Below are 12,304 nucleotides of genomic sequence, written 5' to 3' on the forward strand. Positions count from 1 at the left end.
CTCTATCCACCTGTGTTGGTTGAGATTATTATTTCCCCTTCTATGTACATTTTATATTATTACTTTCCCTTCTATGTACATTTTTATATTGCTACTATCAGCCATCTATTTTTCCATATCCCATTTGTCATCATCTCTCCATTGTGCTTTAAAGCAATTTTACCAATCTGACGAATGCACCTCAGTCGAGGGCATCGATAAGATGCATGAGAGACATGTCCTAACTTGTCTTTATTTATCCGCAGCCTCCCTCAGGTGTCTGCCTATTGCCTATTTACCTGCCTATCTATTTATTGGATCAACTATCTATTTACCTGCCTATTTATCTATTGGATTAATCACCTATTGCCCATTTATGTGCAGAGTGCTATTCAGCACTGCACTTGCCTACTGAGATCTACTCAACTCTACTACTTGGCGCTATCGGCCTTGCCCGCCTATTCGACAGCCCACCTGTCAACGTATTAGGTGCGACGTCCCTATAGACTCAGATCTGTGCGAGACGTCATAGCTTCGCCAAACCCTCTGCAACTCACTGGACTTATCCTGACAACTACGCTGCCCACGGCAGATCAGCTCTGCCCGCAGTAACCTTGTGCCCACGGTAGCCGGCCACTCGCCCTACTGTGCCCACTACTGATATCAGAACTTTGGATTGAGACTCCACAAGGACTGAATCACCGGCGTCCCTCTATCCGCTAGAGCGCCACCTCCAGCTGCAGAACCTCAAGCCAGGACACAGCCAGCTGCGACATCAACAGGACAACCAGCTAAGTCAGAGGACAAAGTGACATACTCTCTTATTAAGTGCAAGAGTGATGATTAAATCTAGTATTATTTAGGAGGACAAAGTGACATACTCTCTTATTAAGTGCAAGAGTGATGATTAAATCTAGTATTATTTAGAGATAGAAGCAAACCCTCCCCTTTTTATTCTTATATGTATATTTATGTAAATAAATATTCTTTATTTTTAACTTTTGTATCTATCTTTCATTGCTTTGTCTCGTTGCGTGTCTGCTCCCGATTCATATGCTGATAGGTTGGTGTGTGATAGCTTTAAAAATAATCATCCCCTAGACATAAAACGCGCCAAACACACGTCACATTTCCCCACCTGTCACAGCGACGTTCTGTCACAACCTCACTAAGTGTTTGACTCTTTATATGTACAAAAAACTGGTTAACCTCCCTGTCATTTGATCACGGTTTGTCATTGATTTCTTAATGAGACATGGAAGTGAAAATAAAGCTAAGTGCTGAAGCAATGAATGATGCATGTAAGATAAATATAACAAGATAAGAAAATAATTGTGACTTAAATATGTTAAAAGTTGTCAAGTCTAAGGTCCATAGTTCATACTCTGAGACTGGGTTTTCCTTTATTTTGTCATATGTAATAAAAATTGTCTCATTAAAATTATTGTACCTAGTTAGATGTTCTATATGTATACGAAAGTCACAAAAAACTTCTATCAAATTCAAATATGTCACTCCCCCTCTTTTTCTAAGCAATAATTAAAGTCATGGCACTGTTCATTACAAGCAATTTAATTAGTTGACTATTTAATTTGTATTTATTTCTTAATACCTTAGCCAAAACAAGCCAATTTATGAAACTCTTATTTATAAAGAATTATTTGTAGAGTATCTTTTCTAATTTTAATTAGTGACTAATACTCATTAAAATTAGAATTATATGACTGTATCGCAAGGTCTGAAAAGGGTGTTTTACTTTTTTTTTTTTTTTACTTAACTCTCCTGACCTATATTACCTGTTTGGTATATTTGGTGCTATTTCCACTTTCCGACGGCTTGAGGCGAGTGTTTTCATCCGCTCTGTTGTTTTCGTCGTTCTTTAAGTAGAAGTGGTAGCCCAGATTGAGCTCGGGGATGTCGTAGAAGACAGTGATGAGCAGCAACAGCATCGTGATGCCGAGCAACAGATAAACTGAGGGACAGCAAGAGGACAACACAAAGATGAATTGACATGAAGTAAGGATCTAACAGCATCGTGATGCCGAGCAACAGATAAACTGAGGGACAGCAAGAGGACAACACAAAGATGAATTGACATGAAGAGAGGATCTAACAGCATCGTGATGCCGAGCAACAGATAAACTGAGGGACAGCAAGAGGACAACACAAAGATGAATTGACATGAAGTAAGGATCTAACAGCATCGTGATGCCAAGCAACAGATAAACTGAGGGACAGCAAGAGGACAACACAAAGATGAATTGACATGAAGTGAGGATCTAAAGACATTATTTAAAGAAAAGAACAATCTATAAATATACAAGTACAAGCTTATAATAACTCACTCTGTCTGTCTGTCTGTCTGGGTGGATTCTTTTACACTTTTTTTTCCCCACTTCTCAGTCTCAGATCATTTTAAAATTTAGCACAATTATTCATTGTCGATGACAACAGATGAATCAATACAAAAAATTAACCCTTTGTTAATCAATTACAGGTAATTAATTTTGAATTATATAGAAAAGGGGGAGATAAATTATTTGCTAATAAATAACATGTGGGAAGAAAAACACTCACATGTGGTGGCAACTTTATACAACGCTCTGTGAGGCTGGTCTGCACTGTCACCTAGTGAAATAAAGAGAAATACCTCATTCAGACAAAGCGAAATAAAGATAAATACCTCATTCAGACAAAGCGAAATAAAGATAAATACCTCATTCAGACATTGTAATGTTTGTTTGTTACTTGATATACCTGTTGCATTTGAGTATATATCTTACAGATTTATCTATGCAGTTGTACAAGAATCACTGGTAAGACCAATACAAAAACCTTTATTTCGTCATGTTATTAAGTCTGGACATTTAAATATATAGGTTATGAATGTTGGCAACTTACCAGGAATGTAGTCCCCGAGTCCTATAGTAGACAGAGAGATAAAACAATAATAAAATGCATCTAAATAATTCCAGTTTGGCTCCAGAACGGTGTAGATGGCAGCAGGAATGAGCATGAAGAATATGATATGGATACCCAGGATGATACACAAATGAAGAACTTGTATATGAAAAACCTGGGTTAGAACAAAAAATAAACAGGATTAAAATTTATTTACTAAGTTGTTTTTTTTTTTAAAGTCTAATCATAAAAGGAGAAAACTTTTGATGATTTTTAGTGGTAAAATGGTTACTGCACCTGGAATTTATTTATTACAGAAAAAACAAAAATATATACAATTTTATTTTTCAAAACTTGTGTATTTCAAGATTACTTGAACTGATGAAGTTTAACTTAGTTAAAATATTTTCTCGAGAATTTGACTGTCCATCCCAGAAGTATCCTGGAATACCACCCATTCTAAAAGGGCCAAAAAAGAATCTAGCCATGAGGATATTACTAAAATACTAGAGTTGAAGGAAGTCTCAACATTGAACCGGACATTTCTGGTGTTTACTTAGAAAAATTTTAGAACACATGTGCCAGTCTCAAACCATCAGTTAAGGACATCAAATGGCAGCAAAGGTAAATTAGAAAAAGATAAAAAGATAAATTGGTGAATTAAATATGTTCCATAGTTCCTGGAATACTACAGGACTAACATTTTACAATATGAAGTGTGTTAGATAATTAATGGGAGGCGCAGTGGCTGAGTGGTAAAGCCCTTGACTTCCGAACAGAGGTCCCAGGTTCGAATCCTGAAGAGCTGGGTAGAATCAAAAGTACCCAAATATCCGGAAGTTAAAAATCCCAGTCTTCACCAGGATTCGAACCCGGGATCAGACAAACAGACAAAGTAGTAGATTATGTCACTAAAACAGACAATGTAGTAGATTAGGTCATTATAACAAGACAATGTAGTAGATTAGGTCATTACAACAAGACAATGTAGTAGATTAGGTCAATACAACAAGACAATGTAGTAGATTAGGTCATTACAACAAGACAATGTAGTAGATTAGGTCAATACAACAAGACAATGTAGTAGATTAGGTCATTACAACAGACAATGTAGTAGATTATGTCACTAAAACAGACAATGTAGTAGATTAGGTGACTAAAACAGACAATGTAGTAGATTATGTCACTAAAACAATGTAGTAGATTATGTCACTAAAACAGACAATGTAGTAGATTATGTCACTGAAACAGACAATGTAGTAGATTATGTCACTAAAACAGACAATGTAGTAGATTAGGTGACTAAAACAGACAATGTAGTAGATTATGTCACTAAAACAATGTAGTAGATTATGTCACTAAAACAGACAATGTAGTAGATTATGTCACTGAAACAGACAATGTAGTAGATTAGGTCACTGAAACAGACAATGTAGTAGATTATGTCACTAAAACAGACTATGTAGTAGACTTACTTTGTATAGATGACCTAGTTTGCCATACAGCCAATATAGTAAATTTCTGGTCGGGATCATGAGTCTCTCCACACAAGCAGTGAACAGAACCAAAGTCAAGGGAATACCCATGATGGCAAACAGAATACAAAAAGCTTTTCCAGCCTCCGACAGTGGAGTCACTCGACCATAACCTGAGAGGTACACACACAAGAAAAGAAAATGTAAAAAATTTTTATTGCATATAATTTTCGAAAATTCGAAAAATTGACAACCACAAATGTAACATGGTATTGTTGTATTTCAAGAAAGTAGCCTTCAAATTGACAATTCTATTCTAAAATGAAAAAAGTTTGCATGGCATTGCTTTGCATTCAAATTTGTAACATTATGATGTTATATGTATCTCGGTCTACAGCACTGATATCCAACCTACAATCTAATGGCCATTATATGGAGAGTGACAAGGTGCTGTCAGGCCCTCAACAAAGCACAATAAGGCTGCAGTTCCACTGGACTTGTCATTTGTGTGTGTGTGATGCAGCTCATAACATGGTGTCAGAAAATGTTATATATCCTCCAGGACCAAACAAAAAGGTTGCGCATGGCTGCTCCACAGATTTGGTTATTAAATATATAGATTTATGTTTGTTTGTTTGTTTTTTTTTTGCTACTTTAGTAGTTAAATTGTGTAATGAAGAGTCTCTAGATTTAATGACAGATAAAATAAAAAATAAACTTTATTTATGATAAAAAAAAAAAAGAAAATAGGAGACTGATGATTCAGTAATCATTTTATAACTTGGCCACACTGGCCTCCAAAGACATGTCATTCTGGTATAATGATGGACCAAAAAAAAAAAACTGACCATTTGATCAGTGACCAAAGAAAGGGATTTACCTATGGTGGTGACCACTGTGCTGGCAAAGAACAGAGCTTGACCAAAGCTCCAGTTAGGCTCTGACTGGGACACATTCTTCACGGCAGACACGCCCCTGTTAGCCCCTTGTACAATTTCTTGAATAAACTTTTCTAGCTCCTCATCTGTTATAAAAAGAGAAGTATCATTTTAGAATCTCTATTCTTGGGTTTTTTATTTAAATTTAAATTCAGAGAATAAAGGTGTCGGAAAAGTGGATTCTTTCCCTTTAGTTGTAGCCACTGAAAGAGAGAAAGATGAACGAGGAAGAAAGATGGAGAGAGGAAAGGAAGAAGAGGGGGGGGGAGAGAGAGGGGGGGTTGTTTTAGTTGTAGCCTTTAAAAGAGAGAGAGAGAGATAAAAAAGGAAAAAAATTGAGAAGGAAAGAGAGAAAGAAAGAGAGAGAGAGGTAATGAGAAATAGAGAGAGGAGGTTGTTCTAGTTGAAGCCATTGAAAGAGAGCAAGGGAGAGAGAGAGGGTGAGAAAGAGGTACAAAGAGAAAAGGAATTAGAGGGAGAGTATGAAAGTGAAGGAGAAAGAGTATGAAAGTGAAGGAGAAAGAGTATGAAAGTGTGGGAGAAAGAGTATGAAAAAGAGGGAGAAAAGAGTATGAAAGTGAGGGAGAAAGAGTATGAAAGTGTGGGAGAAAGAGTATGAAAAAGAGGGAGAAAAGAGTATGAAAGTGAGGGAGAAAGAGTATGAAAGTGAGGGAGAAAGAGTATGAAAGTGAGGGAGAAAGAGTATGAAAAAGAGAGAGAAAAGAGTATGAAAGTGAGGGAGAAAGAGTATGAAAGTGAAGGAGAAAGAGTATGAAAGTGAGGGAGAAAGAGTATGAAAGTGAGGGAGAAAGAGTATGAAAAAGAGAGAGAAAAGAGTATGAAAGTGAGGGAGAAAGAGTATGAAAAAGAGAGAGAAAAGAGTATGAAAGTGAGGGAGAAAGAGTATGAAAGTGAAGGAGAAAGAGTATGAAAGTGAGGGAGAAAGAGTATGAAAGTGAGGGAGAAAGAGTATGAAAAAGAGAGAGAAAAGAGTATGAAAGTGAGGGAGAAAGAGTATGAAAGTGAAGGAGAAAGAGTATGAAAGTGAGGGAGAAAGAGTATGAAAGTGAGGGAGAAAGAGTATGAAAAAGAGAGAGAAAAGAGTATGAAAGTGAGGGAGAAAGAGTATGAAAGTGAGGGAGAAAGAGTATGAAAGTGAAGGAGAAAGAGTATGAAAAAGAGGGAGAAAACAGAATGAAAGTGAGGGAGAAAGAGTATGAAAGTGAAGGAGAAAGAGTATGAAATTGAGGGAGAAAGAGTATGAAATTGAGGGAGAAAGAGTATGAAAGTGAGGGAGAAAGAGTATGAAAGTGAGGGAGAAAGAGTATGAAAGTGAGGGAGAAAGAGTATGAAAGTGAAGGAGAAAGAGTATGAAAGTGAAGGAGAAAGAGTATGAAAGTGTGGGAGAAAGAGTATGAAAAAGAGGGAGAAAAGAGTATGAAAGTGAGGGAGAAAGAGTATGAAAGTGTGGGAGAAAGAGTATGAAAAAGAGGGAGAAAAGAGTATGAAAGTGAGGGAGAAAGAGTATGAAAGTGAAGGAGAAAGAGTATGAAAGTGAAGGAGAAAGAGTATGAAAGTGAAGGAGAAAGAGTATGAAAGTGTGGGAGAAAGAGTATGAAAAAGAGGGAGAAAAGAGTATGAAAGTGAGGGAGAAAAAGTATGAAAGTGTGGGAGAAAGAGTATGAAAAAGAGGGAGAAAAGAGTATGAAAGTGAGGGAGAAAGACTATGAAAGTGAAGGAGAAAGAGTATGAAAAAGAGGGAGAAAAGAGTATGAAAGTGAGGGAGAAAGAGTATGAAAGTGAAGGAGAAAGAGTATGAAAGTGAGGGAGAAAGAGTATGAAAGTGAAGGAGAAAGAGTATGAAAGTGAGGGAGAAAGAGTATGAAAGTGAGGGAGAAAGAGTATGAAAAAGAGAGAGAAAAGAGTATGAAAGTGAGGGAGAAAGAGTATGAAAGTGAAGGAGAAAGAGTATGAAAGTGAGGGAGAAAGAGTATGAAAGTGAGGGAGAAAGAGTATGAAAAAGAGAGAGAAAAGAGTATGAAAGTGAGGGAGAAAGAGTATGAAAAAGAGAGAGAAAAGAGTATGAAAGTGAGGGAGAAAGAGTATGAAAGTGAAGGAGAAAGAGTATGAAAGTGAGGGAGAAAGAGTATGAAAGTGAGGGAGAAAGAGTATGAAAGTGAGGGAGAAAGAGTATGAAAGTGAGGGAGAAAGAGTATGAAAGTGAAGGAGAAAGAGTATGAAAGTGAAGGAGAAAGAGTATGAAAGTGAAGGAGAAAGAGTATGAAAGTGTGGGAGAAAGAGTATGAAAAAGAGGGAGAAAAGAGTATGAAAGTGAGGGAGAAAAAGTATGAAAGTGTGGGAGAAAGAGTATGAAAAAGAGGGAGAAAAGAGTATGAAAGTGAGGGAGAAAGACTATGAAAGTGAAGGAGAAAGAGTATGAAAAAGAGGGAGAAAAGAGTATGAAAGTGAGGGAGAAAGAGTATGAAAGTGAAGGAGAAAGAGTGTGAAAGTGAGGGAGAAAGAGTATGAAAGTGAAGGAGAAAGAGTATGAAAGTGAGGGAGAAAGAGTATGAAAGTGAGGGAGAAAGAGTATGAAAAAGAGAGAGAAAAGAGTATGAAAGTGAGGGAGAAAGAGTATGAAAGTGAAGGAGAAAGAGTATGAAAGTGAGGGAGAAAGAGTATGAAAGTGAGGGAGAAAGAGTATGAAAAAGAGAGAGAAAAGAGTATGAAAGTGAGGGAGAAAGAGTATGAAAAAGAGAGAGAAAAGAGTATGAAAGTGAGGGAGAAAGAGTATGAAAGTGAAGGAGAAAGAGTATGAAAGTGAGGGAGAAAGAGTATGAAAGTGAGGGAGAAAGAGTATGAAAAAGAGAGAGAAAAGAGTATGAAAGTGAGGGAGAAAGAGTATGAAAGTGAAGGAGAAAGAGTATGAAAGTGAGGGAGAAAGAGTATGAAAAAGAGAGAGAAAAGAGTATGAAAGTGAGGGAGAAAGAGTATGAAAGTGAAGGAGAAAGAGTATGAAAGTGAGGGAGAAAGAGTATGAAAGTGAAGGAGAAAGAGTATGAAAGTGTGGGAGAAAGAGTATGAAAGTGAGGGAGAAAGAGTATGAAAAAGAGAGAGAAAAGAGTATGAAAGTGAGGGAGAAAGAGTATGAAAGTGAAGGAGAAAGAGTATGAAAGTGAGGGAGAAAGAGTATGAAAGTGAGGGAGAAAGAGTATGAAAGTGTGGGAGAAAGAGTATGAAAAAGAGGGAGAAAGAGTATGAAAAAGAGAGAGAAAAGAGTATGAAAGTGAGGGAGAAAGAGTATGAAAGTGAAGGAGAAAGAGTATGAAAGTGAGGGAGAAAGAGTATGAAAGTGAGGGAGAAAGAGTATGAAAAAGAGAGAGAAAAGAGTATGAAAGTGAGGGAGAAAGAGTATGAAAGTGAAGGAGAAAGAGTATGAAAGTGAGGGAGAAAGAGTATGAAAGTGAGGGAGAAAGAGTATGAAAAAGAGAGAGAAAAGAGTATGAAAGTGAGGGAGAAAGAGTATGAAAGTGAAGGAGAAAGAGTATGAAAGTGAGGGAGAAAGAGTATGAAAGTGAGGGAGAAAGAGTATGAAAAAGAGAGAGAAAAGAGTATGAAAGTGAGGGAGAAAGAGTATGAAAGTGAGGGAGAAAGAGTATGAAAGTGAAGGAGAAAGAGTATGAAAAAGAGGGAGAAAACAGAATGAAAGTGAGGGAGAAAGAGTATGAAAATGAAGGAGAAAGAGTATGAAAGTGAGGGAGAAAGAGTATGAAAAAGAGGGAGAAAACAGAACGAAAGTGAGGGAGAAAGAGTATGAAAGTGAAGGAGAAAGAGTATGAAAGTGAGGGAGAGATGGAAATGGAAAAAGAGTAAAAGAAGAATGCTCTCCATGTCCAGTATCCAAGGACATACCAAAAGATGTAGAGGCCTGAACAGAAATAATAATGCAATGCCATTAAACACTCTGAAACAAACTTGATCAAAAGAACATCATTAAACACCAGCCGCCATTAGAGCGAGACCATCAGATGTGAATGTGATATCTTGAAGTGATCAACATTACACAACACAAACTATGATCTTTTCTGAATTTACTGTCCTGGTCAGTTTACGAAGATATCTGCATGTATTTAATCCATTACTTGGGGTGTGCTTACTAGTAGTGGGCAGGGTTTGAACTCGAGACCATTGCGACCAGAGTCCAGAGAGAATACGAGGGAGTATTTATAGTGGGGTAGTCAAAAGTATTCCATGTCAGTTTGAATGTGTTTCTATAGTCTCACGTTGACAAGGGGAAAGAAACAAAAATGAGAGTGGTTGTTATGGAGTGTATGTGTGTGTGTTTCTGATGTAACCATGAGAAAAGGTGGGCAGACAGTTTGGTTGTATAGGCTGAATAGATTCTGATAAAATCACGAGGTGGTCTGTCGTAGTTTTAGTTGATAAATAGTTGCGTAAGAGTTCAAGAAGAGAGCAAGGGAGAGACAAATGAGAGACAAGTGACAGAATGACGTGTATTTATCGTGAGTCTTGTTTGAAGTGTCTTCATTTCATTTGTGTTTCTATATTGAAATTGAAAGCTGCGTATAATTATCAATAAAGTTTTACTCTATTTTGTTTGGAAAGAAATTTGTTTAAGTTTGTTTCAAGTTTTTTTCAAGTTCTTCATTAAGAATTGAACACCACTACACCGGTTTAATTGTACTCGTTGTTAGGAGCTACACACCAGTAAAAAAAAAAGTAGTAATGTAAAGTTCCCCTTTCAGACCTTGTGGTCAACACACCAACAGTGGTGTATGAAAGGTCTTCCAAGACTCAAAGGCACAAGAGTTGTTTGAGAACCTTTATTTAAAACGGGCATAGAAACACTGGGTGCAGAGATACGGGGGACACAAGGACTGGCCAAGAGACACCCTAGAATAGAGACACAGGGCACTGGGAGAGACACCCTAGAATAGAGACACAGGGCACTGGGAGAGACACCCTAGAATAGAGACACAGGGCACTGGGAGAGACACCCTAGAATAGAGACACAGGGCACTGGGAGAGACACCCTAGAATAGAGACACAGGGCACTGGGAGAGACACCCTAGAATAGAGACACAGGGCACTGGGAGAGACACCCTAGAATAGAGACACAGGGCACTGGGAGAGACACCCTAGAATAGAGACACAGGGCACTGGGAGAGACACCCTAGAATAGAGACACAGGGCACTGGGAGAGACACCCTAGAATAGAGACACAGGGCACTGGGAGAGACACCCTAGAATAGAGACACAGGGCACTGGGAGAGACACCCTAGAATAGAGACACAGGGCACTGGGAGAGACACCCTAGAATAGAGACACAGGGCACTGGGAGAAACACCCTAGAATAGAGACACAGGGCACTGGGAGAGACACCCTAGAATAGAGACACAGGGCACTGACAAAGAGACACCCTAGAATAGAGACACAGGGCACTGGGAGAGACACCCTAGAATAGAGACACAGGGCCCTGACAAAGAGACACCCTAGAATAGAGACACATGGCACTGGGAGAGACACCCTAGAATAGATACACAGGGCACTGTGAGACAACCTGGAATATAGACACCTTAGAATAGAGACACAGGGCACTGGGAGAGACACCCTAGAATAGAGACACAGGGCACTGACAAAGAGACACCCTAGAATAGAGACACAGGGCACTGGGAGAGACACCCTAGAATAGAGACACAGGGCCCTGACAAAGAGACACCGGGCACTGGGAGAGACACCCTAGAATAGAGACACAGGGCACTGGGAAAGACACCCTAGAATGGAGACACAGGGCACTGACAAAGAGACACCCTAGAATAGAGACACAGGGCACTGGGAGAGACACCCTAGAATAGAGACACATGGTACTGGGAGAGACACCCTACAATAGAGACACATGGCGCTGGGAGACAACCTAGAATATAGACACTCTAGAATAGAGACACAGGGCACTGGGAAAGACACCCTAGAATAGAGACACAGGGCACTGGAGGAGACACTCTAGAATAGAGACACAGGGCACTGGGAAAGACACCCTAGAATAGAGACACATGGCACTGGAGGAGACACTCTAGAATAGAGACACAGGGCACTGGTAGAGACACCCTAGAATAGAGACACAGGGCACTGGAGGAGACACTCTAGAATAGAGACACAGGGCACTAGGAGAGACACCCTAGAATAGAGACACAGGGCACTGGGAGAGACACCCTAGAATAGAGACACATGGCACTAGGAGAGACACCCTAGAATAGAGACACATGGCACTAGGAGAGACACCCTAGAATAGAGACACAGGGCACTGGAGGAGACACCCTAGAATAGAGACACAGGGCACTAGGAGAGATACCCTACAATAGAGACACAGGGCACTGGGAGAGACACCCTAGAATAGAGACACAGGGCACTGGGAGAGACACCCTAGAATAGAGACACAGGGCACTGGAGGAGACACTCTAGAATAGAGACACAGTGCACTAGGAGAGACACCCTAGAATAAAGACACAGGGCACTGGTAGAGACACCCTAGAATAGAGACACAGGGCACTAGGAGAGACACCCTAGAATAGAGATACAGGGCACTGGAGGAGACACTCTAGAATAGAGACACAGGGCACTGGGAGAGACACCCTACAATAGAGACACAGGGCACTGACAAAGAGACACCCTAGAATAGAGACACAGGGCACTGGGAGAGACACCCTAGAATAGAGACACAGGGCACTGGGAGAGACACCCTAGAATAGAGACACAGGGCACTGGGAGAGACACCCTAGAATATAGGCACGGAGCACAGTGAGACCGAGCACAGATGTGTATATGTTTTGTGTATAACTGCAACAGCTGGCAGAGATCGTTGATGCAGTTACGATTCAATGAAATATAACATACCATGGTACACTTCAGGAATGCAGAAAACAAATTGAAACAAAGAATGATGACGTAACTAGTTTGCTTAGGGAGGGGAGGAGAACTAGCAAGACACCAAGA

At 39.4% G+C, this 12,304-nt stretch overlaps 1 protein-coding gene across 4 annotated transcripts in view; it reads right to left on the bottom strand.

Moving 5' to 3' along the window:
* The window catches only part of LOC106054554 (potassium channel subfamily K member 1-like), an 82,327-nt gene that overhangs the window by 6,592 nt on the left and 63,431 nt on the right, over positions 1-12,304 (bottom strand). For all 4 annotated transcript variants that reach the window (XM_056022885.1, XM_056022887.1, XM_056022888.1 and 1 more), the window contains exons 3-7: positions 5,236-5,379; positions 4,356-4,528; positions 2,881-3,055; positions 2,557-2,607; positions 1,776-1,951 (exon numbers count right to left, since the gene is read on the bottom strand). In XM_056022885.1, the coding sequence (XP_055878860.1) occupies positions 1,776-1,951; positions 2,557-2,607; positions 2,881-3,055; positions 4,356-4,528; positions 5,236-5,379 (719 nt within the window). The remainder of the gene's footprint in view (positions 1-1,775; positions 1,952-2,556; positions 2,608-2,880; positions 3,056-4,355; positions 4,529-5,235; positions 5,380-12,304) is intronic.

Source organism: Biomphalaria glabrata, chromosome 3 (genome assembly GCF_947242115.1).
Source record: "Biomphalaria glabrata chromosome 3, xgBioGlab47.1, whole genome shotgun sequence".
Lineage (NCBI taxonomy): Eukaryota > Metazoa > Mollusca > Gastropoda > Planorbidae > Biomphalaria > Biomphalaria glabrata.